Source organism: Chiroxiphia lanceolata, chromosome 5, assembly GCF_009829145.1.
Source record: "Chiroxiphia lanceolata isolate bChiLan1 chromosome 5, bChiLan1.pri, whole genome shotgun sequence".
NCBI lineage: Eukaryota > Metazoa > Chordata > Aves > Passeriformes > Pipridae > Chiroxiphia > Chiroxiphia lanceolata.
The window spans coordinates 43,855,167-43,879,662 of record NC_045641.1 but is presented as its reverse complement, the minus strand read 5'-3'; the positions used below and the strand labels follow the sequence as shown (position 1 = coordinate 43,879,662).

Genomic DNA, 24,496 nt, shown 5'->3' with positions numbered 1-24,496 from the left:
ATCATCCAACCATTAACCCACCATCACTGTGTTCACCACTAAACCATATCACAGGCGATACATATCACTGGAGAGATGCTTACCCACAGCTCCCATCTTCACAGTATTTCTTTTTTAAGTCCTTGTGCTGAATAGCATCCTTCAGCAGTGGATTTGCTAAAAGCATTCATGTTTTTATCATGTTCTGTTCCCAGAAGTCAATGAGGACTTCAGAGGGATCAGCTATGCTGGCTCCTGAATAGTTTAAGCATCTAAATGGCCAAAACCCTCAAATTTGACTTTTATAAATCAAAGTATCTAGAATGATAAAAGGAAGTTATCAATTATCATCTTACTTTGAAGCACTTTTTATAAAGATTAATAAAATATTTACATATTTTGCAAATCCATTTCTGATGAGATTTCTAATTTGTAAGAAACCTTGATACTACTGTAGTTTACTGGATTGAAAAGAAAATTAATTTCAACCTGTTGAAAATTGTCCTAAAGTGGAAATTCCCAGTTTTAATCTACTCTGAAGATCACACAAGCAACATCTTATACTTTTATGGCAGCAGATCAGAACGGAACCATTCCTTTCTTCTGTATGGCAAGGATAATGCAGAACAAAATCTGAATCAAGAAGATAATAATATATGACTGGTTGAAATATAAAGAAAAAGAACTTCATCAAAATGATCTTTTCAGAGCATCACGGAATCACAGAATATGCTGAGTTGGAAGGGACCCATAAGGATCATTGAGTCCAGCTCCTGGCCCTGCACAGGACAATCCCCAAGAATAACACCCCGTGCCTGAGAGTATCATCCAAACACTATTTGAACTCTGTCAGGCTTGGTGCTGTGAACACCTCCCTGGGGAGCCTGTTCCAGTGACCAATCACCCTCTGGGTAAAGAACCTCTTTCTAATCTCCAGCCTAAACCTCCCCTGACACAACTTCACACCATTCCCTTGGGTCCCATCACTGGTCACCACAGAGAAGAGATCAGTGTCTGCCCCTCCTCTTCCCCTCATGAGGAAGCTGTGGACTGCAATGAGGTCTTCCCTCCATCTCCTCCAGGCTGAACAGACCAAGTGACCCCAGCGACTCTTCATATGGCTTCCCCTCAAGGTCCTTCACTGTCTTCATTGCCCTCCTTTGGACTCTCTCTAATAGCTTAATATCTTTCTTATTGGTGCCCAAAACTGCACACAATATCCAAGACGAGGCTGCACCAGTGCAGAGCAGAGCAGTACAATCACTTCCCTCGACTGGCATAATCCCACATAGCTCAGAACTTCTCAGCACAGGTCTGGTATAAGCTGTGCTAAACCAAACTTCTGGCTTCAAGGCTTCCAACTTCAGACTTACAGCTAAAGGTGCAGAATCTGGCCCTGGGAGTCCTGCTCTGGCTGATCCTGCTCTGAACAGGGGCCTTGGACTGGATGGTGTCCAGAGATCTGTTCCTGCCAGCCTTGTCCTATTGCTCAAATAGCCCCTTTGTCTCCAAACCTTAGTCACAGACTGCCTCCCATTTGCTCTCTCCCCTGCTGTCTTCTTTCCAGAAGCCACCTCCCCACAGCCAGCTTAGGTGACAGTAGTAGTACCACTGTCCTCTGCTACAGACGTCAGCATTGGGCTGCACCTCTCCATGACCAGCATGATCCTTCTACTGCCTGGCAGGCTCTTGCCAATGGCATTGTCCCCTGAGGGGAAGTGTGGTATTATGTCAAGGCTTTATTTTCACTATCCAAAACACTGAGCTTTTTTGCTGCAAAATGGCTGGTTTGAATGGCTTTTTTTTTTCAGTGAAGAAGGTCTGTGCTTCCAAACATTTCTGGGGTGCAGGCATGGCAGCCACTGAGAGAGCAACACTGGACCAAGCCAAATACCCTGCTGGGCAGCACCAAAATAGCCAATTACTTCATAGCCCATTAAATAGTGAATAGCCTAAAAGTTATCCTGCACTAATGGCATCAGTCGTCCATGACTCCCTTCCAAGAGGGTGAGAAGAACCATTCATTTGCAAGAGTTAGAATGTCCTCAGATGCAAATAAAAAAAAAAAAGGGCTCATAAGATTCACTGTTCAAATAAAAAGTGACAAACAGAACCTACTACCTCTTAGGACAGAGCTATGGAAAAAAAATATGCAGACATCTAAGCAGCTGCCCTGAACTCATCATTTTTTAACGGAAATTAAACATCTTTACCATTTTAGATGCTGCTTCTGCTGTTCTCCTTCGGCAATTTGTGATTTGAATTTGTGACCTGGGACATCCCAACCAATTTGGATTCATTTTAAGGCAGAGTTTAAAGTATCTCTTGCTTGTGGAGAAGGAGTGAATTTATTTTTTTCCCTAAGGATGTATTTAAGTATCTTGAACACTTATTTTACAATCTTTTGTAAATCAAGCTGTAGACCTTGGCATGTCTACTTAGAATTATTTTTTCTTAGACCCGTATAATGATATCATGTCTTTGCTTGTCCAAGGAGGGCAAAAACATCTTGTAAGAATAAAATTCTGAAAATCCTTCCGCAGACATTCTCATCTACACCCTGCAAGTAGGTTTTTGTATTCTGTGTTCACTGTGAGTTTGGAAGTTAGAGTGACAAACCAAACTGTGCTGCTATAGCTGTGTTCCTGTGATCATGTGTGTGAGTATCAAATAATTAGGTAACCAGTGGACTAAGCAGATGGTATTTCTATCCATCTTGATGAGATAAAATATTTATTTAGCTTTAATTTCATTTCTCAAAAATAATTTCTACTATGTAACTCAGTCTCAAGCAGTGCAGTGCTGAAAGATGCAGGATAAGTGTTTGATCTGTGGGCAGCCACATACATTAACAGTAGCAAATCACCTTTCGTTTATACTAAATCAAACAACAAAACCGAAGTCCACTATGAAATAAAAAGGTGAATGGACAAAAAACCCTGCCCAAGGTACTGGGCTGCCTGAGAAACCTGGTGCAAAACTAAAAGCTGCAGTTGAACTGATGGCAAATTCAAACCAAACAGATCCAGAGCAGGAAGTGTTTGGCATCAGATGTGGGGATGAAGAAGTGTGCGGGTGGCTGTCACCCTGTGACTGGCTGCAGAGCAACGCCCAGTCCAAAATGCCCAGCTTCAGGGCAGCCCCTGTGCCAAGCACTTCCAGCACTAGTCCTCCTTCTGGGCAAGGAGAAGCTGTTCTTTGTCTGCCTTGAAGCAATACCCAGAAAAGGGTGGAGACTAGTATATTTTCCATTATCAGAAGAGCTCACAAACTGTCAGCAGATTTTATGTCCCTCTGAATCCATTTCTGGCCACCAAGGTGTTATTTCAATTCTGAGGTAGGGTTTGACTTCGAAGCAGCACCAGGAAGAAACCTGTTGCAAAGGATTTTGGCATTCATTGTGACCATCCAGTATAGGAGGCTTATAAAAAAGAGGGAGAGTGACTTTTTATATGGGCAGATAGTGATAGGACCAGGGGAAACAATTTTAAACTAAAGGAGGAGAGATTTAGATTAGATATTAGGAAGAAATTCTTTACTCAATGGGTGGTCGCCCAGAGAAGTTGTGGATATCCCATCCCTGGAAATGTCCAAGGCCAAGCTGAAAGGGGCCCTGAGCAACCTGATCTAGTGAGTGGTATCCCTGCCCTTGGCAGGGGTATTGGAACTAGGTCATCTTTAAGGTCAATTCAAACCCAAACCATTCCATGATTCTATTATACCTGGGCCTGATGCTGTGTACCTATCCCATCACCTTTATTGATACAGGTGTATCACTGACAGTATGCAGGTTCCAATGGGAAGCCTGCTTAGTACTGAGTCTGAAAATTCTGTCAACAAGCAGAAGTCATAGCATGATCAAACCCAAAATTAAATATTCTAATTCCTCAAAATAGTGATTTTAAAAGTCACCATCCAAACATAGCAGTAATAGGGATTTTGTTACACATTATGCTCCACTGTCTTTATGATTTCAAGATTTTTCTTTCTTAGGCAGGAAGGCTAGAAAGACTGGATTCAGATTCATGAAAACTGAGACCATCATGAAACTGCAAAACTTGAGGAGCTAGGGCTTAGTGGAAAAGAACGTATATCATGAGATTCACACTAAAACTGGAAAAGTATAACTGCGGTATAACTGCACAGGTGTGCAAAACTGTGGTAACTTCATTGTCAGGAATACAGTTGTGCAGTAGAACTGTCTCTTAAGCCTGTATTTCAAGCGAGTCAGACCTGACACTCTTACAGTCACGGAATCCAGCCAACAAAGCCTTCAGAGCTTGTGCTACCCTCCCACACCCTCCATAGTATCAGAAACAAAGCATATAAGACCTGGTGGGCAGCTGCCACTCAAAGCTGCTTGGAGGCTGGTTTTTACAGGGAGTTTGTCCTGGGGAATGTTTAGAAATCTTTCACTTTAGTTTCCATATCAGGTTTTCAGATCAGCGCTCTTCCCAGCCTCTCCTCCTCTGGGCTGCTCGCAGTGTGGAGTGCTCTTTTCCTGTTTACCCTCACATCCCTTTTTATTACTAGGCAGGATTTTTTTAAAAGCACACTCAGGCGCCTGCTTGTTTTTCGAAAGCTCTACGGGGATTTGTCGGCGTCTTTTGCAGCAGGTCATCCTGTTTTCAGACAAAGTTCCTGTCTTTGTTAAAAAAACATAATTTCTGGATGTCTGTAGGGCTCCTGCTTTTAATCATCCTGAGTCCTTGAGCCATGCAATCTGCACTCCAAATATTAGTGTTGTTTGTCTGTTTGTAGCTAAAAAAAAAAAAAAAAGAAAATAATGGAAAAGCCCAGAAACGTTTTCAAACTGCTACCCTTCTGCAGAACAGGAGACCTCTGACTCCAGTAACACAGGTCAACTGTGCACAGCTGTGGCACACTCAGGACAAAGGCTGTGACTATCAGAAGAACAGTGGTGGCAGCAGCAAGCCCTTTGCCATCAATCAAACGCTCTTGCTGCTTCGGAAGCAAGTCGCCTGCAGGCACCTGAGTCACAGACAAGTGCCAGCCGCATAGCTCTGACAGCCACACTCAGCCCTGGAGCAGACCTCATGGCACAGCTAGAGAATGTGTTGGGCCAAAGTAGGGCTGGCCCATCTTTGGGCCCAGTCTGCTCCTTTGAGCCCCTAGAGGAAACAAAGGAGTAAACATTGTCTTACACAGCAGCAATAGTTTTGGACCAGATCAGAGCTCTGCATGGCTTTGAAACTTGCTGATAGACACTAATAGGGCCAGTATATGCTATATTATTATTGGGGTTAATTTATGTTTAGAGAAAAATTCAGACAACATCTGTCATATTCATCTATTTTAATTCTGTACGTGCCCCCTATACGGCAATAGGACAACTATTCAAAGAGTACATCCACGCTGACAACACCTCTTTTGATGAGGGAATTGCTACTGTTTTATTTATATTTAGGCTGGGACGGATATTTTGCATGGCTTCATTTGAGACAGAGGCAGGAGATTACTCTCTGTGGATCCCTTTGTAGCCAACAGTAAGAAGGTATTCTCTGTTAGGGGCAGATAGCACCTCTAAGTTAGTATGCCCTGCTGAGCTCCTCCCTGTGCAGTTCTCCTCATTACTGTAGTGAAGGAGGACAGTATCATGCTTTTTAAAAGTTGGAGTATGTGAACAAGCCCTCAGTAATTGGAGATATAAGATGTCAAAGTGTTTAACACTGTATTTAACTATTCACATGTAAATAGACGGGGAAGTTGTTGGTTCACAGAAGATGATATGTCTCACCTTAAGCCAGGACAAGAAGTCAAGTCCCCTTTATCTAGCCTCAAAGGCAGGTTTGAATCTATCTGCCAGGCTGTGCTGTTGCCTGCAGTGCTGCAAGGCGGACACAGGACTGAACCTCTGAGCTCCTCAGCAAGCACTTTCCAGGCTCTTACCTATTGGGAAATGCTGTTATTACAATGGCAGGGCAGAAAGTTAAAAAAAAAAAAATTAAAAAAAAAAAATTAAAACCAAAACACAAATAACTTATTCTACTACTGGCTCCAATCTGCACTACACCAAGCTGCATCTTAAAGAATCTTGGTCACCTCCTTGGAGTGGAGGGAAAGCTCACTTTCAAGTGCAGCTCCCAGGGTTTCGTGTACTGCTATGTTCAAGGAGGTGATGAAATGGTGTTTCAAAATTGTATGTTTAAAGAGGCCACAGCCTGTAGCTCCATTAGAGAAAGGGTTTATTGTGTGCTCCTGATGCTGAACACTCCTGTAAATGATCATCAATCAAGTTTCAGGCTTTGGTAATTTACCCCTGACAGTTCTTATAGGAAGAGGTTACACAATCCCTAACCAAAATGCTTTGGTCTCCTAAGTCAAGTCAATATGCCCAGCTGGATAAATAGCATTAAGCCCAGCACTGTCCTGTAAGTGATAAAAATTGATAAAATCCTGACTTTCAGAAGCACAGGTGCTTTAAATCAATGCAGCACAGTTAATACCACCTCTGGAAGTCTCTACTGGAAGCAAAGAGCTTTGAAATTTTCATGCTCCTTAGTTCAGAAATGGAGTTTAAATTAAGTGGGTTTTAGGTGGCCAAAACCACTCAGCCATACTCTGTGCCAGTATCAGTCAGACCATGCCATTTGCTTAACTGGATCAGGTCCCAGAGCTGTGATTCAGCCTCCTGCACTGTTGAGCTCCCTGCTGGGCAGCTGGATTAGTTTTCAAGGATGGCTCACAGAAACAGTTTTACATCCTTGTCCCTAGTCCCTGTCCTAACCAGTCCTTTCTTACACACATTACAAGTGTCGCCATCCCCTTCCTTTCAGGGTCCTACCATTTTTCGAACCCCACTTAGTCTCCTTGAACTCCTAATTGACCATGGTGAGAATGTTTCTTCCTCCTCCTTCTCTTGTATTATCATGGGCCCACAGCCCCTCTTTCTAGGCAATAGGAGGGCTGGTGGGGTTCACGCAGGCTTCTCTCTCCGACTTATCTGCTTCCCAGCATCAATAATCTATAACAGATCCTGTCTTACTGCCCAATCCCCTCTCCCCCAATAATAATGACATTCTTGAAAGCTTGAGATAAATCCTGTTACAAAACAGATGATCAGGATGAATTACTTTCATCCTCTAAGTCACTACTTGTGGGGGAGTGCAGATAGTCTGTTTAGCCATATGGATGATTTTCCATCATTCACAAATGTCACTGACAGAGGGGCAAATTTTTTTTTTTTTACATGATCTTTGGGTTGCTTCAGCTGAAGTTGATTTTTGGAGGGTAAAATTCACCCCGATCCGAGGGCAACTCCACAGCAAATATAACCCACATGTTCTTATGGAAGTCCTGAAAACATATGTGAAATTTCAGAAGAACATGGACCTTATGCTAAGAAAACCCTTGGAGGAAATTTTTGACATATAGATCGTAGAAATTCATTTTGAATGAATGAAATGATACACCAATCTTCTGAAATACCTATATGATATACTCATCTTCTCTCTTCCAAGTATACAGTGACTGCAGCTTCCTAGAAGTGCTATGTCTTCTAAAACAAACCCCAATAAATTGCTTCCTAGAAACCTTTATTTGGACCTAAGGGGATGAAAGGAGTCAGAAAACAAGGTCCTCCCTGCCACTTCTCAAGAAGTGTTTTGTATTTCCTCCAGATGACCATGCCCATGAAGAAGTGTGGGGTACCCTCTCGCCTAGCAGCAGAAACAAAAACAGACACCTTGAGTTTCCACAAATGGCCTGGCTGGGCAGATTACAGAGCTAAAAAATAGTCTCTATCTAAGAATTTGTCAGCTAAAGTGTTTTTTCCCCATGCTGGTAAGAAGAGCTCAAACCAGACTAGATGGGCATCCTGTTTTCAGAGAGAGCAGGTTTCATGGGGGGCTATTATCTCAGCTTCAGCAGCTCCATTTTGTCTAGATCTTGCTCCTTCCTCCTTGACCTCAGCCACAGTTCATACCGCCACCCAAGTGAGCAGAAAGTCTCCTGACTGCTCCCAAACAAGTTCTTGCTCTAAGGGGTGGCCTTAGGCAAAAGCAACCTCAGCAAATTCTTAGCTCCTTCCTTGCCAGCCCATGTGTGCCTCACAACAGGGTACGTAGGACACACATCAGATGTCCAGGAATTGCTCGCAGACAAACTCTTCAACCCATAGTGAATGGAGGTAGGTTCACATTTTGGAGGCCTGAGTGTGAAGGTCAGGTGGAAATCTGGAGGAAAGGAGGCAAAGGACACAGGCCCGAATGTGCACAGATCCCAGGACAGCCATTGAGATAGGGGAGATTTTGGGGTCACCTTCACCTTACTTGTAATCCCTGGTTGGACCCCACCTTGCCACAGCTGGACCTGATCCCTCTGGTTTGTTTTTTTCCCATATCATCTGTGCTGTCTCTGTGGTCAGAAGTTCATCTTGCCCTTCTTTCTAAAGGCAATGTTCTGAGTCCGTCATAATGGGTGATCAGAGCAACTGATCAATTTCAAACCCTGAGAATAAAAACCCTTGGTTAATTTTTCTGCAATTTTGGCCCCATTTGCCTTCTAAAGTAATATGCAATGTATTTTTTTCAGAGACTCAGTTGCAAATCAAATACAGGCTTTGCCTTTAAGAGCAAGAGACAATCAACACCTACCATAGGTCCTATTCCAGTCACTGCTTTTTCCTCACTATATCAGCTAAACCTAGCTTGAAAAACTGCAGCAACACCACTCACAGGGAGGCGAACCACTACACCTAAAATGGTTTTTCACAGCACAAACTTCTGTTTTTTCTAATGGCTGTGCATTTTTCTACTGTATCTTGCTACTATTTAATGTTACAATTACTATTTGTGTGAAATATATCAATGAAGAGAATTGGGTCAATTTACCTGCAGTTGCCTCATCACTAAAACCATAATACCTTCTGCTCTATTTGTTTCCAGTCCAGTCTGTAGCTGATCATCTTACTCATGAGATCAACAATATCAAAGTGATGAATCAAGAGATATCCCCTCATAGAGAGGGACAATTAACAGTAGTAATCAGTATTTTCCCGAACATATATCTCTTAGCTTTACAAAAATAATGCAGTATTCTACATTTACTTTTGTGGGTTTTCAGTAGAAAAAAGTCCAACTAATAAAACCCTTCAAAGGAAATACCCTGTGGTATGCACTTTCTGAGTTGGCCTGAAGCTGACTGATGTGGGTAGGTGACCTCTCTCCTTACCTGTATGTAACTGTTCTATTCCATCTGACATAGCAGAGGCATCACATGTGTTGTAATGAATTTAAAGGAGCAGGAGCAATTGTTTTAAATAATTAGTCTGTTTCTGAATCTAGAGAGTTTAATTTTATCACTGACATAGAGAGCTCTTGGAATGCAAGAACTTGTGCGTATTTGCCTCCAGATTTCTCTGAGTAACTATATGAATCAACATGGGTAGCACTTGAAAGTACTGGGTAGAGTAAAGAGCGCTCTCATCTCAAGCTCTCAGTGCAGAAGATTTGGTTCCTTTATTTACTTTGCATAATCCTGGGGAGAAATATGAGGCACTGAGAGTCCCTTTGTTTTTGCTCATTGGATTTAAGCAATTCCTCCTGCACACATCAGAACAATGAATCCCTTCAGTCTACCAGACTACAAGTAATATAAGGCCATGGGTTCATGCTGCAGAACTCCAGAATTTTCTAAGTTTTGGGGAAGCAATTGGATGATTGCAGAAACTTCAGATTCAACTGTGATTCTGCTATTTTCAGAGAAGTAAAACAACACATACACTCATGCACAGCAGCCTCCCCCCCTCTGTATCCGGTTATCACAGAATACATCACAGAATATTCTGAGTTGGAAGGGACCCAAGGATCATCGAATCCAACTCTTAAGTGAATGGCCCATACAGAGATTGAACCCACAACCTTGGTGTTATTAGCACCAGGCTCTAACCAACTGAGCTCATCTCAGTTATTACAGCTCTTATAATGACACATCATTAAGACAGAACATCCAATCTGAAGTTGTCCTCACTAATTAGAAAAATTTCTGGCCAAAACTATATTGGTTTGAGCCCAAAGAACACAGGTTATCCCAGTGATACTCTTACTGGTAGAGGCCTATCTTCCAGTCTCAGTAAGGGCTTGCTAACACAGCCAGGATACTGTGTGTGGACAAGCATCAACACAGCTGATAGGCTGTTCTCCCTCTGAACCCACAGACCATATAACAGAGCCCTTCTCTTGACTGACCTCAGAAAATATACTATTTTAGATGAAAAACATCTACAGCCATTAGTTGACTTTCCAAAATCCACTGACAAATGCTGTTTTGCTAGATGTTCAGGCATGTCAGTGGGATGCTCAGCACCATTTAGAGTTGTGATCTGCTCATTAATTGTTCCAGTGAAGAAGAGGCAGCCAAGGCCATGAACATTTGAAATATTCATATTATCCAGATTAAAAAAAAAAAACAAAATCAATTGACTAGTTTGACTACAGGGTTTTGGTACCAAAGGCACAACTTGGATTAAATAAGAAAGGAAAAGTTACCAATCTTTATTTATTTTATATTTAATCTCTAGAGAGAAATAATTTCTGAAGGTGCCATTTGGACACTGACCTGGTCTGACTAATTTTGATATCTTGTTCTTGGCAGAAAACCAGTTCTCCTTTTTCTGTAATCATTTGGAAAAGCAGTTGCCTTTGCAATGTAATCCATCTTTGTTGATGGGATTTCGAACCTACCCTGAATATAGGAGAAAAGTATTTCAGCATTAGTTGGAGGTTGCATTATCATTCTTCAGACCAAACCTCTTATAGAAAAAAAGTCGACAAACTAAAAAAGGAAAGGAAAGGAAAGAAAGGAAGGAAAGGAAAGGAAAAAGGAAAGGAAAAGGAAAGGAAAAGGAAAGGAAAGGAAAAGGCAGGAAAAGGAAAGGAAAGGAAAGGAGGAAAAAAAAGGGGAAAGAAAAAAAAAAAAAAAAAGGAAAAAAAAAAGGAAAAAAAAAAAAAAAAAAAAAAAAAAAAAAAAAAAAAAAAAAAAAGAAAAAAGAAAAAAGGAAAAAAAAAAAAAAGGAAAAAAAAAAAAAAAAAGAAAAAGGAAAGGAAAAAGGAAAGAAAGGAAAGGAAAGGAAGGAAAAGGAAAAGGAAAGGAAAGGAAAGGAAAGGAAAGGAAGGAAAGGAAAGGAAGGAAGAAAGGAAAAAGGAAAAAAGGAAAAGGAAAGGAAAGGAAAGGAAAAGGAAAAAGGAAAGGAAAGGAAAGGAAAGGAAGGAAAAGGAAAAGGAAAGGAAAGGAAAGGAAAGAAAGGAAAAGGAAAGGAAAGGAAAAGGAAAAAAGAAAGAGAAAAAAGAAAAGGAAAAGGAAAAGAAAGAAAAGAAAGAAAAGAAAGAAAAAGAAAAGAAAAAAAGAGAAAAAAAGAAAAGAAAAAAAGAAAAGAAAAGAAAAGAAAAAGAAAAGAAGAAAAGGTGTTGAGGGTGGGTGTGATGATGAAAATGCTGATGGGCCCTTGCATTCAGTGGCAGTAATTAGCTTTACCATAGTAAATTCCAGGCATATGGCATATCAACTTTCACACCCTCTTATATGATTTAAAATGGTTCTCACAAATGTTCGTCTCACTGTAACTGTGAAAAATCTCCTTTTCTCAAGAATAAAACTGCTCCAATATCTTGCCCTGACAACTGACGCTTAAAAAAATGCCTCCCAAATCCAGTTAAGGCAATGATGTGTGTTAATGCAAGAGAACAACAATTAGTGTATTTTTGACTGAAAAGAACTCAGTTAAGCTGCCAGAAATGTCAAAAGTTCCTCGTTACCCTGACACTTACGTAATTGTTCTGAGAACACCCACATGCCAGAATAGACCTGCTCCACCAAAAATTGCAGGGCTGACTCACTGAGTGTTCCTCTACGTATCTGAAGATCTAACCATCTAGGATACATCATGCATAGCATAATTCTAATGTGACTTCCCTGATTCAAAAAAGTTACACTTCACTCAGGGGAAAAAAAATAAATCTATATCTTTGGGATCCTGCCCACCCATCACAGAAGAAGCAGCCAAAATGGCAGCACTGCAGGTGGTATCTGCTCTCCAAAGATCTGCCTGAGTCCCATACAAGAGTGAGTCTGGGGTCAGATGGGGCTGGCCATGGTCTTCTGGATTGCTGAAACATGATACAGGAGCAATTGTACCTACAACCCACTCATTTTGACCTCTGTGCTGTGTAATGTTCACCTTTCTCAATCCAATTATTACAGCTGGTCATGAACTTTCTTATCCGCAGGAAAGTGTTCCCCTCCATGCAGCTCATCCTAACCCTGTGCTAAGACACTAATCTGGTGCAGACTGGAAAGGGAGCAGGAAACTCTTGAATCCTGGTCCTTGCTTCCTGCACATTTCTTATTCCCATTCAAATCTTGTCAAGGTCCAGAAATGCCTAACCTCTCTGATCTGATGGGACTGCCATGGAAAATAAAGCAGATTGCTGCAAACTGGGACTAGAAGCAAAACCAAAATAACCAAACAATATTTTAAAGATTACTAGACAAAAACCTCTAAGAGAAAGCAGGAAGGCTCCAGTATATCCCTGGAAAGCATAGGGTGTAGGCATCTCTACAACAACCGCTTGTGAACCCTTAAACAGAGATTTACGTGCATAATTTAGCCAGAATAATTTGTGAAAATGGTTTTTACTTTATTTTATGATTCTACTACAAAACTACACAGAGAAAGTAATATTTTAATATAATTTACCTCTGTGGTATGTTGGTTACACCAATGTGCCAAATGTGCCAAATGAGTAACAAAAACTGTGACCATGAACAGTACTGTAATCATCATGTCATTGTGCTCTGACATAACAAGCAATGACCTGGTATTTGGATGTGACAGTTCTACTATAAAGTTCTCATAAATACGTAAGCATACTAAAACCAGGGTAAACTTAAAAACAGTAACTGTCTTGTCAACATTTGCAGAGACTACACTTATACACACCCAGTCTTCAAGGCATATTTTACACTGCAAAGCTCTTAAATGCAGAATCAAAGATGATGAAAGAACTACCATACCCATTTATGGCTATACCTTGAGATGTATGCCTTTCAAAAGGACTCTGCACCCTAAATATATACCTCCCTAGTAATGCGCACAACCCAATACCACTCCAGACATTTTTAATACTGCTCCATGTTTAGGACATTATCCTTTCCCCACTTGTTTTATTTACATCAAATTCTTTCTGCTGGTTTCCCTCTCCTACCAACCAAAGTCTCTCAAGCTTTCAGATGAAATTACTAGGTTTATCTGTGTGACTTAAGAGTTGTGGTGACTGACCTCTTAAGACCACTGTAGTTTGGTAGCTTTATTTTTATGTTCTAGTTTGTTTGTTTGTTTGCTTCCTTGGTTTTGGGGGGTGGCAGTGCAAAATGTAGCAAATAAACCACAAAGATTTAGTGACTTATCTCACATTCCATTCCCTGGAAGCCAACACCACTGGTGCTTCAAATTCAACATATGATTGCAACCTATTTTTTTTTAAATAAAGTAGAACATTTTAGCAGCTACATCTGGCTGCTTCCCCCTCAACAAGTTTTTATCAGCCTTTTTTGACAGCAGCAGGTCACCAGGGAAAGCCCCAGACTCAGTAATAAGGAAACTCTTGCTTCTGTCATTGCATTTACCCCATTTGGTGCAGGTCTTGCCTGGCCTTGGAGAGGTCTCTATAAGGGACTTTTCATTTGTGAAAAGTGAAACAGATGTGCTAAATGGGAGTTACAGAGGCCAGGACATATATTTGTCCATGTGTCTCCCCCTGTGATGTCCTGCAGCCAAATTGTGCACTTGACTCCATGGGGTCCCCAGGACACATTCCAGTGGCCATATAAAAAACAAACAGCGGAAATTGAATTGTTCGTGCCTGGGTTGGACTACTAATTGCCTCTCTTTGGAACCAGAATATAAGATAGCTCTACAGCATTTCTTTTCCTGAATATGCCTGTCCCAGGACGAAGATCTTTTCTTACATAATTTGCTGTCCCTGCTCTGCTCTCTGCACAGCTGATTTACCCTGCACTGTGCAAATGCAGTCCTTGTTTACTCTTTTCATGGTCTAGAACAAGCCTTCAGTCATCCCAGGGGCAGGGTTTATTCCCATGGTCAGAACAAGAGAGAGACTTGGTAGCAGGGGATTTTGTAAACACAGAGGAAAATAAATCTTTAGCACTGGGAAAAGAGAGCTGCTTTCTAGGCTTCCTTGATGCTGTCAGGTTTCCTCCTCATAGGATGAGTGAATGGGACGAAAATGGGACCGTGCTATTGAAGGAAAATACTTTAGTGGCAGCACTAATGCCTCCCCAGGTAAGCCCACATGTTAGTGCCTAGTAAGCCAAAATGGGCAGTACTAAAGAGATTATAGTATTTTCTCAGCAGCCTCATCTGGTGTGATGTATGTGCCCAGTACACTGCGATACACACTGTCACTGAATAGCAGGCAACAGCAGGGAGGAACACATCAGCCTGCACAACATGAAAACACGCTCTGGACACCACTGAACTCTTTGGTATTGGCAAAGAAATAACATAAGCACATTGTTGTCCCTATACAAATAGCACAATATTCCTGCACCATGGATCATGACTTTTGAATGGGAATTACTCTCTCCCTTAGCTAGGGTAATAGAACCATATAAATCTGCATCCTAACCAGTAAGTGAATTTATTAATTTAATCACTGCCACCAATTTAATGGTGTGTCTGTATTTTTATGCAATCACAGTCACTGTAGCACTTTTATAATTTAGCGTGCTTCTCTTTTTGCCTCTATTATACAGTCCATTTTTTATTTGAAAGTTATCAAATTAACATGTAATTAATTATAAGGAAAGCACGCAGACACACAGCCTTCTGTTCTCTTCATGTTTATTATTTTTAAGAGAGAGATGCCCACCTGTGCTACATTTCTTTTGCCAGCAGAATGTAAACCACTGTGAAGTGATACACGGGTCAGTGCCACCAAAACTGTCACTACAAATGGTAGCATGTGGTGGGAAGAAAAAAAAGAAGAAGAAAAAAAAATGTTAGAGTGCTTGCCTCTGTGCTTGCCCAATATGAGGCTTGCTATATGTGTGCCTTATGCTGCCCTCCTACAAGCTTAGTTTTATCCTCTAAGTAGAGAATCCAACAGCCAGCAGTGAGCTGCTGTCAAACAAAACTGCTCACCTTTGCCCACCCTAAGGAACAATTTGAAGAACTCACATGTGAGCTGCATTCAGAATGGAACTTTGTTTATGCCATGAGAAGTCAAAAGAAAATAAAACCTCAAATAAATGCATGTCTGTAGCAGCTAATAAGTATTTTAAAGCATCATTCCTAAGTAATTGCTAATTATATTACTTATTACAAGGCACAATTAAACATATGCTTGAAGTCATCCAGCTATTTGCCGTTTCAAGGAAAGCACTTGAGTCAAAAGGATTTCCTAAATGGGTCATTCAAGTGTTTATTTCTCCAGCTTCAGGAATTATTTTAGGCATGAATAATTGGACATTGAATAACCAGTTAAATGTAATTTCCATAAATTGTTTGCACTTTACATAAAACAAATAAAATGCTTTATATGGTGCTTTTGTTCTCTCTTTGAGACATCTTGCACTAACGAGTTTTGCACCAGTGGCACTGTACTTTATTGGCAGTTTGGTCTAGGAGGACTTGTGTCTTTCTATTTTCAAGTAGACCATTCACACAAACCAACACAGACATACGCTGATTCTCACTTTCAGTGAAATTAAAAGGAACTGTATAAAGGACTTACAGATAAACCTGAAGGTGAGAATCTCACAGACTGTAAGGTAAGCATGTAAAAGTAAGGGCTGGTTCCACTAGGCACCATTTAGAGACAGTGGAAGGAACTGAATGGTTCGAGTGCAGTTTGTCCTCTCTGATGACCCTCTAAAAATGGTAAATAAGAGAAATAAATAAATAGGTAAAATGTGAACCTCTAACTTCCAATATCTAAAGCTGAATGACCATTTAGCTGAATCACAGGCATTTGTTGTTCCAGTCAAAGCTGACAGTCATGATCCTCAAAATTCATGCCTAAGTATGACCTGTCAGTGGAGAAACCTGTCCTCACTACATTTCCAAGCTCTTGCATTTACAGAGTTGAGCTGAGTTGGCATCTCAGCCAAAATCCTGATGCCAGCACATTTCACACTCCTTGGCCTTCTTCATCCCTGATGTCTAAGGCAAGAAGAAACTTCATCAGTACTTAGCCTTGTGAGGATGCCTCTTCATTGCTGCCTTAATATGCCAGACTGTGAAGCATCTTAGAGAGGTCCAGTTGGCCTGGTTTCAAAATGCCATAGATACCTGCCTTTTGGGTACTTCTCTCTCCCATTACACTATGTAGATAGCCTGTCTGTCTAATTCAGGGCCAGAGCTTCTATTACAGGGACATATGAAGGAATTGGGCAAAGCAAGACTAAACTAATTGCCATCATGCGTGCAATGCTTTTGTCCTCTGTGTCTGCATCTCTGGTCAAGACAAGTTCAGGTCATAGGCAGAGATCTATTGGAGCCTTTACATATGCTAAGAATGGGCAAAAGGTTTATGGTCCAAAAGCCAGTAAAATTGGTTATTTGTGATGAATCAGCTTTGAGCTGGACTGAAGAAGTCTTCTCCACCGACAAGGAAGTAAAAAATCCAACAAAATAAAAATAAATAAACACCCCCTCCCCATCCAGAAACTAACATTTCAGGGTTCAAAAGCTAACTGCCAACAACTGGATGAATGAAGGGATCATGGCTGACAGGAATAGGCTCTTCTTACTGCCCAGGTACTATAAAAGCTTCTGGAAGTTGAAGGATAAGTGATCTCCTGGGGAAGCTTGTGTTGTGTATCCGGTCCCTGACAAAGCATCAAATGGTAGCATGGTTAAGTGAATCTGCTCCAGTATCCCTCAGTGACTGACAGGACAGACTGTTTCAGACAGAAAGAGGAAAAGTGAGTGCACACATGCATGCAAACACAAAGACAACAAGGTGGCACATAGTTTTCTTTCTCCTTTAGAGCTCTTCAGCTGATATGTACTGAGGGAGATATTACTACAAATTCAAAGGGTGCTATTTTTATTTTACTTGTTTAACTCCGCTGCAAAATCTCCTGCCTGGATCCCAGCTCACCAAATGCCACCCTTAAACTTCTGCCATGCAATGAGCTGGCTGTAGCCACCACCATTACAAGTCCCTGTCTCCAGCTCCACCGCGAAAATACAACTCTCTGGAATGTACTTCATCTTATTGCCTTCGTATACTTAACCTTTAATTCTCATAGTATTTCAATCAGATCTGAGAGTACTAAAGATAAAAATGTCTTTAAATTATATCATTACTTATTGTTGCATTACTACTAGGCGGGTCATCATCATCATCATCATCATGGCTGGGCTTCGCTATTACTACTAGGGGGTATCTCCCCCAAAAAATCCCCAACCTAAAACCAACCAAACTTAAATAAATAAAATCAAAGCCTCCTGCTTTCTGCTTTGATCTGTCCCTGTTCTGCTGCTCTGGACATTTAAACACCACACCCTGAACACAAAGAGCTGAACAGCAAGTGAAGTACCTGGTAAGAACAGCCTGCAAACTCTTTAACAAGAGAGGGGCAGGTCCATAGTGGGCAAGATGGACCAGACCATTGTCCCCACCAAGCCGTGGAAAAGATGTGTGGTGTGTGTCCAGTGAATTGAATATCAGTTCGAGGAAATCTCCTGGCTTAGAGACAGAGCAAGGTTTGCGTAATACTTCAGTTCCACTTTCAAGCCTCTGAAAAAGGTAGCAAGCAGGGATCCTCTCAAAATCCCTGCTGGGGAGGATGTCGTTAATGCCATCTGGGTGACAGCCTTGCTTCAAACTGCAGCGACTGATGTGCCAACTTTAATTATCATCACGGATGTTTCCTGTGTGGAATACACAGGATTGTCCATGCCACTATCTGTTCCCAGGGTCACACTCTCCAGCCACTCGCTACCTAAAGAACCTCCTTCAGCTGCAGTTAAAAATAGTGAGCCCTGAAGCGCAGCAGCAGTGGAAGAGAGATTAGCCTCTCCTGAACAATTTTACTTCCAAGCAGATGTTGGCGGCGGGATTAGCATTTAGGCCAGGCTTCTCTCGATTTATTGCCGCTTCTCGCTTTTCCCTTATCCCCTTGGTAACACGCACTTTGGAATAACCGCTCCCGGCTCAGCTCCCGGCCCCGCGGCGCCCCCGGCCCTCCGGCCCCTCTCGGTCCCTTCCCGGCCCCTGCTACCCCGGCGCCGCTCCGACCGGGCCCCTAGCGCAGCCATCTCCCCTCCGACCCCCGCTACGGCGGGCCCCGCAGTGCCCTTCCGCCCGCCCGGGGCGAAGCACAGGACGGCGGCGGCGACGGAGGGGCCCCGCCCGGAGGAGCCGGTGCGGCGGCCGGGGCCGCCAGGGCGGACGCTGCCGAGTGCGAGGGGGCCCCACGGACCGGGCCGGGCCAGACCGGACCGCGCTGTGCCGGCGGCGGTGCCGGCGTTCCCCGCGCCCCGAGGGCGGCTGCGGGCTCGGCGCTGACGAAGGGCTCACGCCGAAGCCGGGCGAGCGCAACTCGATTACAGGCTACCTGGAGGAGCCGGCCGAGCCGAGGCGGGCCACTTTCCCCGGTCCACGTTTTTGGGGTGGCCCGCCCGAGCTGCACCATCAGTGCCTACAGGCAGCTCCTGCGGCGGCGGCCGCCGGCTCCCCGGCTGTGCTGCGTGCAGCGAATAAAGCCGGCCCGCGTAGGAAGAGATTAGCTCGGGGTTTACCCTTCACCCCGCGTAGAGATCAGCCGAGGACAGAGCCCACCCGCCTCCCTAAAAATGGGATTCCCGGGAATGCCCTAATGAAAAGCCGGGCCACGATCAACGCGGGAAAATTAGGGGGGACACGGCCGGCCCCCGCGGGGTCTGACTTCGGGAGCGAAAATATGGAGGGAGAGAAAAGAAAAGTGCCATTTGTTCCGCCGGCTGCGGCGGCCACCCCGCGGCTGGTGCGGGCGCAGGAAGGGGGAGCGCCGGGCCGCGCCCCCTCACCTGCCCCCGCCACCCCCGCCGCCGCGCCGCGGCTGCCGCTTGTTTGCACTCGGCTTATCCGGAGCGGAAATTCCTTTCCGTTTTTGTGAATGACAAACTCATAACGATTCATCAACACAACCTGTTCCAGCCGGCCGTCGCCGCGGCAAACAGCCCCTTCCGCGCGCCCCCATTGGACTGCGCGTGAGAATGTATCCTTGAGCGGCGGGCCGCCCCCCCCCCCGGTTTGTGCCCATTGAGAGCCCAGCGCTGCGCGGGGCCGCGGCCGAGCCTTGCGGGCGGCAGCCGGGCGAGGGGAGGGGAGGAAGAGGGGAGGGGTAGCAGAGCGAGGGAAGGGGCACCGGCACCGCCGCGGTGTTTCCGTGCTGACCGGGGAGCCCGCTCGGCGGCAGTTCATTGGATTTCATTCACTCGTGGCGGAGGAAAGGAAAGCCAAGGGCTCGGGCTTGCAGGGGATTAGGACAGGTTCATTCAGGGCTTCATTGACAGAAAAAAGAGGAGACAGGGCAGGCTGGCTGCGGGCACGCAAGCACACCACACACACACACGCACAACACACACACACATACACGCCAGGGCCAGTGCTGCTTCTCTCCCGTAGCTCCACCGCCGCCCGGCGCGGGGGAGGCGGCGGGGGGGCTGCGTGATTCATTTTCCTGGGGCGGAGGGAGATAAGTTGTGCAGAGTTGGTGGGGTGCAGCCCGCCCGCCGAGCCAGCCGCATGCCTCTGTGAGAGAGAGAGGCGCTTCCAGAGCACGGTCCGCTCCCCCGTCCTTCCTCATGCTAGATACGTTCAGACCCGTCCCTTTCGCGTCGGAAATGGCGATTAGTAAATCGGTGGCGTGGCTGAACGAGCAGCTGGAGATGGGCAATGACCGGCTACTGCTGATGGACTGTCGGCCGCAGGAGTTGTACGAGTCGTCCCACATCGAGTCGGCCATCAACGTGGCCATTCCTGGCATCATGCTGCGGCGGCTGGCAGAAGGGCAACCTACCCCTGCGGTCCCTCGTCGCAAGCAGCGAGGAGGACCGGGAGCGCTCGCCCGCCGGTGTAGGCAACCGACACGGTAGTGCTGTACGATGAGCACATGCCGGCGACTGGAACTGAGAACACGGGCGGCGAGTCTGTGTGGGGCTGCTCCTCAAGCGCCTCAAAGATGAAGGCTGCAAGGCATTTTATCTGGAAGGTGAGAAAGGCCGCGCGGGGTGGAGAGAGATCTCTGCCTAGGGCCCGAGGCTGTGGGGGACGGGGACCGAGCCTCGAGGCTCTCTATCCGGGAAGAGAGTGGGGGATGAGTCTGCAGCGTCCTCCGCCAGTGCACTTGACGCGCCATGAGGGCACTGATCTGTATAGGGGGCTTTTCCTCCCGCTTCGTCCCCCCCCCCCCCCCCCCCCCGCCTCTCCCAGCCATCCCTGTACTCGCTTCGGTTTAGGAAGACCTCGAGATCCGGAATCACTGTGGCAGCGTGGGGAAGAAGGACTAACAGGATACCAGCATGAGCAACGTTGCAGAAGGAATTGGCGAGACGTCTCTTCGGAGGTCCCGCAGGGCGAAGCGGCACAGAGCTTAATCTGAATGTGCTGAGCCCTCCGCCGCAGCGGGCGATTTTCTTAGCCTTTCCTTTAAGTTATAATGTCTGCGTGAGTGTGTGACATTTTTTTTTCTTCTTTTTCCCGGAGCTCGAGAGGGTGCGAAACAGACGTCCCTTTGCAGACAGGGCTGTACCAGGGAAGTAAGTTGACTTGCCGTCTTATATCAGGCTGCATATTTTTTTTCTCTTTGCTTTTATTCCAGGTGGTTTTAGCAAGTCCAGGCCGAGTTCGCCTTGCACTGCGAAACTAACCTAGACAGTTCGTGTAGCCAGCAGCTCTCCCTCCTTTGCCAGTCCTGGGCTTGGGGAGGCCTCCGAATCAGCTCCGATTCATCATCAGACGTTTGAACTCTGACATTGACAGAGACCCCAATAGTGCACCGACTCCGATGGCAGCCCTCTCTCCAACAACCAAGCTTCCTTCCCGGTGGAAATTTTACCCTACCTCTACTTAGGCTGTGCCAAGGACTCACTAATTTGGACCGTTTTAGAAGAGTTCGGCCTTAAGTACATCTTGAATGTTACCCCTAACTACCCAATCTCTTTGAAAATGCCGGTGAATTCAAGTACAAACAAATTCCGATCTCTGACCACTGGAGCCAAAATCTGTCTCAGTTCTTTCCTGAGGCCATCTCCTTTATAGGTGAGACTTCGTTATTTTGCTAACAGTTGTTGTCAGGAGGCAGAATTTGGGAGATTTCGGGCGAGAAGCGGTAGCAGCGTTTATGGCAGTCTCTGGAGGATGCCCTCTTTTCTGTTTTTAAAGCTGGCTTAAGTTGAGGGGCGTTTTAGGGACTGTTTTGGGGTTATTGAGGAGCCCCGGTGAATTGTAGCGACTTTTGTAGGTTGCAAAAGCATACCTGGTTTGTCTGGCTGTGAAATTCCTCCCTGAGCCGTTTGTGGCGGAGCTGGAGACTAGAGCACTTGAAGGATGGGGATCTTCTTAAATCAGTTCCTGGCTGGATGGGGGTGGGGGAAAAATGAGCCTGGTGATGGCTATTTCCCTTTTTTTGGTTATTTTTATTGATTTATTTTGTCGTTTTTGTTGTGTTTTTTGGGGGTTTTTTTTGTTTGTTTTGTTTGTTTTTCTTCTTGAGGTTACTGAAGAGCAGTATAACAAAAAGAAACGATCTGGAAAGCTAACTTTTAGCTTTTAAATGCAAATTATTCATAAGCGGTATCTCTGACAAGTGTCTAGTCAGAGCTTTAATTAAATCTCGTGGTAATAATAATATACCCTTCGGGCCCCGGTGCCTCGGTCAACTGGCCCTTAAACATCACCTATCAGCTCTGGAACCCGTCCCCTTGAACCTAAAGAGTTCTGGTTGAAATGTACACTCTCCTTAGTTTCGGGGAGGACTAAAACCATCCATCGGGGTGCGTGAGGTGGGCATCGCATCTGTTGGGAAGCTGTGCTGTGATCCGGTTGAATGATACCGGTAATAGTGGAGAATGTAGGTAATCTGAGCCCAGCAGGAAGAAATGTGGGCTGGAAGCCACAAAGAAAACTAATCTCCAGGCATTGTAATGCATTTCCTATTACAAGGAACCCATTTTCAACCAATGTTGACAATCCATCGTTCCTCCTAATGGGTTGTCCCCTGTGACTTCCCTCATTCTTTTAAAATGCCTGAATACCTCCATTGTTAGCTGCACAACAGTTGGAGAATATTTAATAGACCTTTGCAGTCTGCTAGTCTGTATAAAAGCCATTCAGTGACATATTGCAGGATTTCCAATGTTGGGGCAAGGGGACTGTAAGAATTTAAAGGCAAAAGCGTGTCTTTTAAAACTGACTTTTAAAAGTGTCATGCAGCGTGTCCTGCTCCCTTTGTCTCATTCTTAGCTTTCTCAGCTCTTGGACTCGGGTACTAGGGGGAGTGGATTCTCCTCTTGAACTGGTTTTAAGCCACTAAAGTTAACTCTTGAGTTGCACTGCTGACCACTGGGATCAGATTCATCCTTTCTTCCTACTTGATACTAATCTCTTTGTGTTGAGAAATCAGTTAACCAAGACCCTGTTTTTACGTGTCCTTCTCTGCCTCCTGTCTGTACAGATGACGCACGGTGGAAGAACTGCGGAGTCTGGTGCATTGCTTAGCAGGGATCAGCCGCTCGGTCACGTGACGGTGGCCTACCTCATGCAGAAGCTGAACTTATCCATGAATGATGCCTCTGATATTGTCAAGATGAAGAAGTCCAACATTTCACCCAACTTCAACTTCATGGGCCAGCTGCTGGACTTTGAAGAGAACTGGGACTGAGCAGCCCCTGTGACAACAGAGTGCCGAACCAGCAGCTGTACTTCACCACCCGCTTCCAACCCGAACGTCTTCCAGGTGGATTCCCTGCAGTCCACGTGACTCCTACCACCTCCCTTCTCCTGTCCGTTTTCATGGGATCACTCCTCAATGGTTTCTCTTTGGCAGTGACAAAGGAATGCAGCTTTCTCTTTTTTCTGGCCTCTGCTGTCAAAAAGCAGCTGCAGGCAAGGAAGGTTACACAGTATGGAATCGGGCTATTGGAAGGGAGGGATGTGGCAAGCTCTCTGAGCAGGACCACAGTGAGCAGGCAGCAGGTGGGCAGTGTGCTCATCCCTGCTGTGCAGTGGCTTGGGTCTGAGGACTTCCAGGGGGATAGGGGAGGCTGGACAGGCTGGGCACATGTTCTCTGGTAGACTGGAATGCTCCTGCCCTCTCTGCTCTCAGATCTGTGACATACATCTTTGTCTTCAGTGAAGACTGGTTATTTTTTGTTTTGTTTTAATTAGAGGAGCCAAGAAAGAGATTTCAGCTTAGTGTATTTGGAGGACTTGTTTGCTGGGAGTTTGATAGTATTCTACTTGATCAATGTAAATATTTAACATTAAATCAATTTGCAATTTTTTTTTTAATTCACATTTATTTGAAAAATCATCCAAGGGACACCTGTGTTTTGTGCTTTCCATAAATCCTGCTTTATTTGTTGTTGTTGTTGGGTTTTTTAATGGCAAAGAGTATATTTGGAGCATGCTGGATTTTAGTCTTCAGTTGAAGCAAGCTTTCCATGAGGGAGAAATGGCAATGGTGAGAAGTTTGCAAATTATGTTTTGTGAGCAAGTAGAGTCTCTTCTTTCATATACTTTTTCTTGTGGTGATTTTTTTTTTTTCTCATGCTTTTGATGTAGGTTCCACATGATACATAATATATATTTTAAATTAAATTAATTTTTTGCCTTACCTTTTGTAAATAGATCATCTGGGAGGTGGTTGTCTTTGAATGCGAAAGGATTGTTGATCACTTTTTAAAACTTTCAGATGTGCTAAACAGTGCATTACTCTGTACAAATTCTTCAGGGAGCTTCACCTCAAATGCAATATTTTGCGTCTTTTCTTTTTTTTTAAACAAAACTGGAAGTATGTGCGAGCATTTGTACCTGCGTGTACGCACAGTGAACCTGCACATGGTTGCCAATAAGGGAGAGTCTAATTCACAGTGTAAAAGTTTTAAGATGGAATTTATTATAAGAATGTAAAACCTTAAATTATTAATAAATAAATAACTATTTTTGGCTATGGAGAACCTGGCTGGTTTATTCCCCTTTTCGCCTCTGTGTGGGTGTGGTTAATTGCACATACACATATGGTCATGTTTAAAGATAATGATTGCTTTCAATAGCTTTGTACAGCCCTAAGACAATAAAGCCTTGATTGCCCCTTTGGTCCACTGGTGCCTAAATGGTGCACGTGCTGGATTCTCATCTTGCTTTTGTGAAGGGAATGCTTTTGAAGGCCTTAACACTAGTTTGCAAATATTCCAGCATCTCTTTACTACCCTGAGGATGCGCCTGACTCTGGACCATGAGAGTTTGTTCTCATTATTATTATT

At 44.3% G+C, this 24,496-nt stretch overlaps 2 protein-coding genes across 2 annotated transcripts; both read left to right on the top strand.

Moving 5' to 3' along the window:
* Positions 1–14,224: 14,224 nt before the first annotated feature.
* Positions 14,225–19,125, top strand: LOC116787386 (translation initiation factor IF-2-like). The gene is made up of 2 exons (XM_032688953.1): positions 14,225–14,299; positions 18,187–19,125. The coding sequence occupies exons 1-2, from the start codon at positions 14,225–14,227 to the stop codon at positions 19,123–19,125; spliced, it is 1,014 nt and encodes a 337-aa protein (XP_032544844.1).
* A 226-nt stretch (positions 19,126–19,351) lies between these two features.
* On the top strand, positions 19,352–24,185 carry DUSP6 (dual specificity phosphatase 6). The gene is given in 16 exon segments (XM_032689351.1): positions 19,352–20,014; positions 20,016–20,093; positions 20,095–20,164; positions 20,167–20,223; positions 20,391–20,405; positions 20,847–20,899; positions 20,902–20,934; positions 20,936–20,974; positions 20,977–21,004; positions 21,007–21,159; positions 21,162–21,272; positions 22,687–22,710; positions 22,713–22,751; positions 22,754–22,879; positions 22,882–22,943; positions 22,945–24,185. Coding segments are annotated over 16 exon segments (1,134 nt in total). The 5' UTR covers positions 19,352–19,816; the 3' UTR covers positions 22,993–24,185.
* The last annotated feature ends 311 nt before the right edge of the window (positions 24,186–24,496 follow it).

Excerpts from the sequence above, each read along its gene's own strand:
- LOC116787386 (XM_032688953.1), top strand. The coding sequence starts at position 14,225 with ATGAGTGAATGGGACGAAAATGGGACCGTGCTATTGAAGGAAAATACT. Across the intron at positions 14,300-18,186 it reads CAGCACTAATGCCTCCCCAG|CTCCCGGCCCCGCGGCGCCC; the intron begins GTAAGCCCACAT and ends CTCCCGGCTCAG.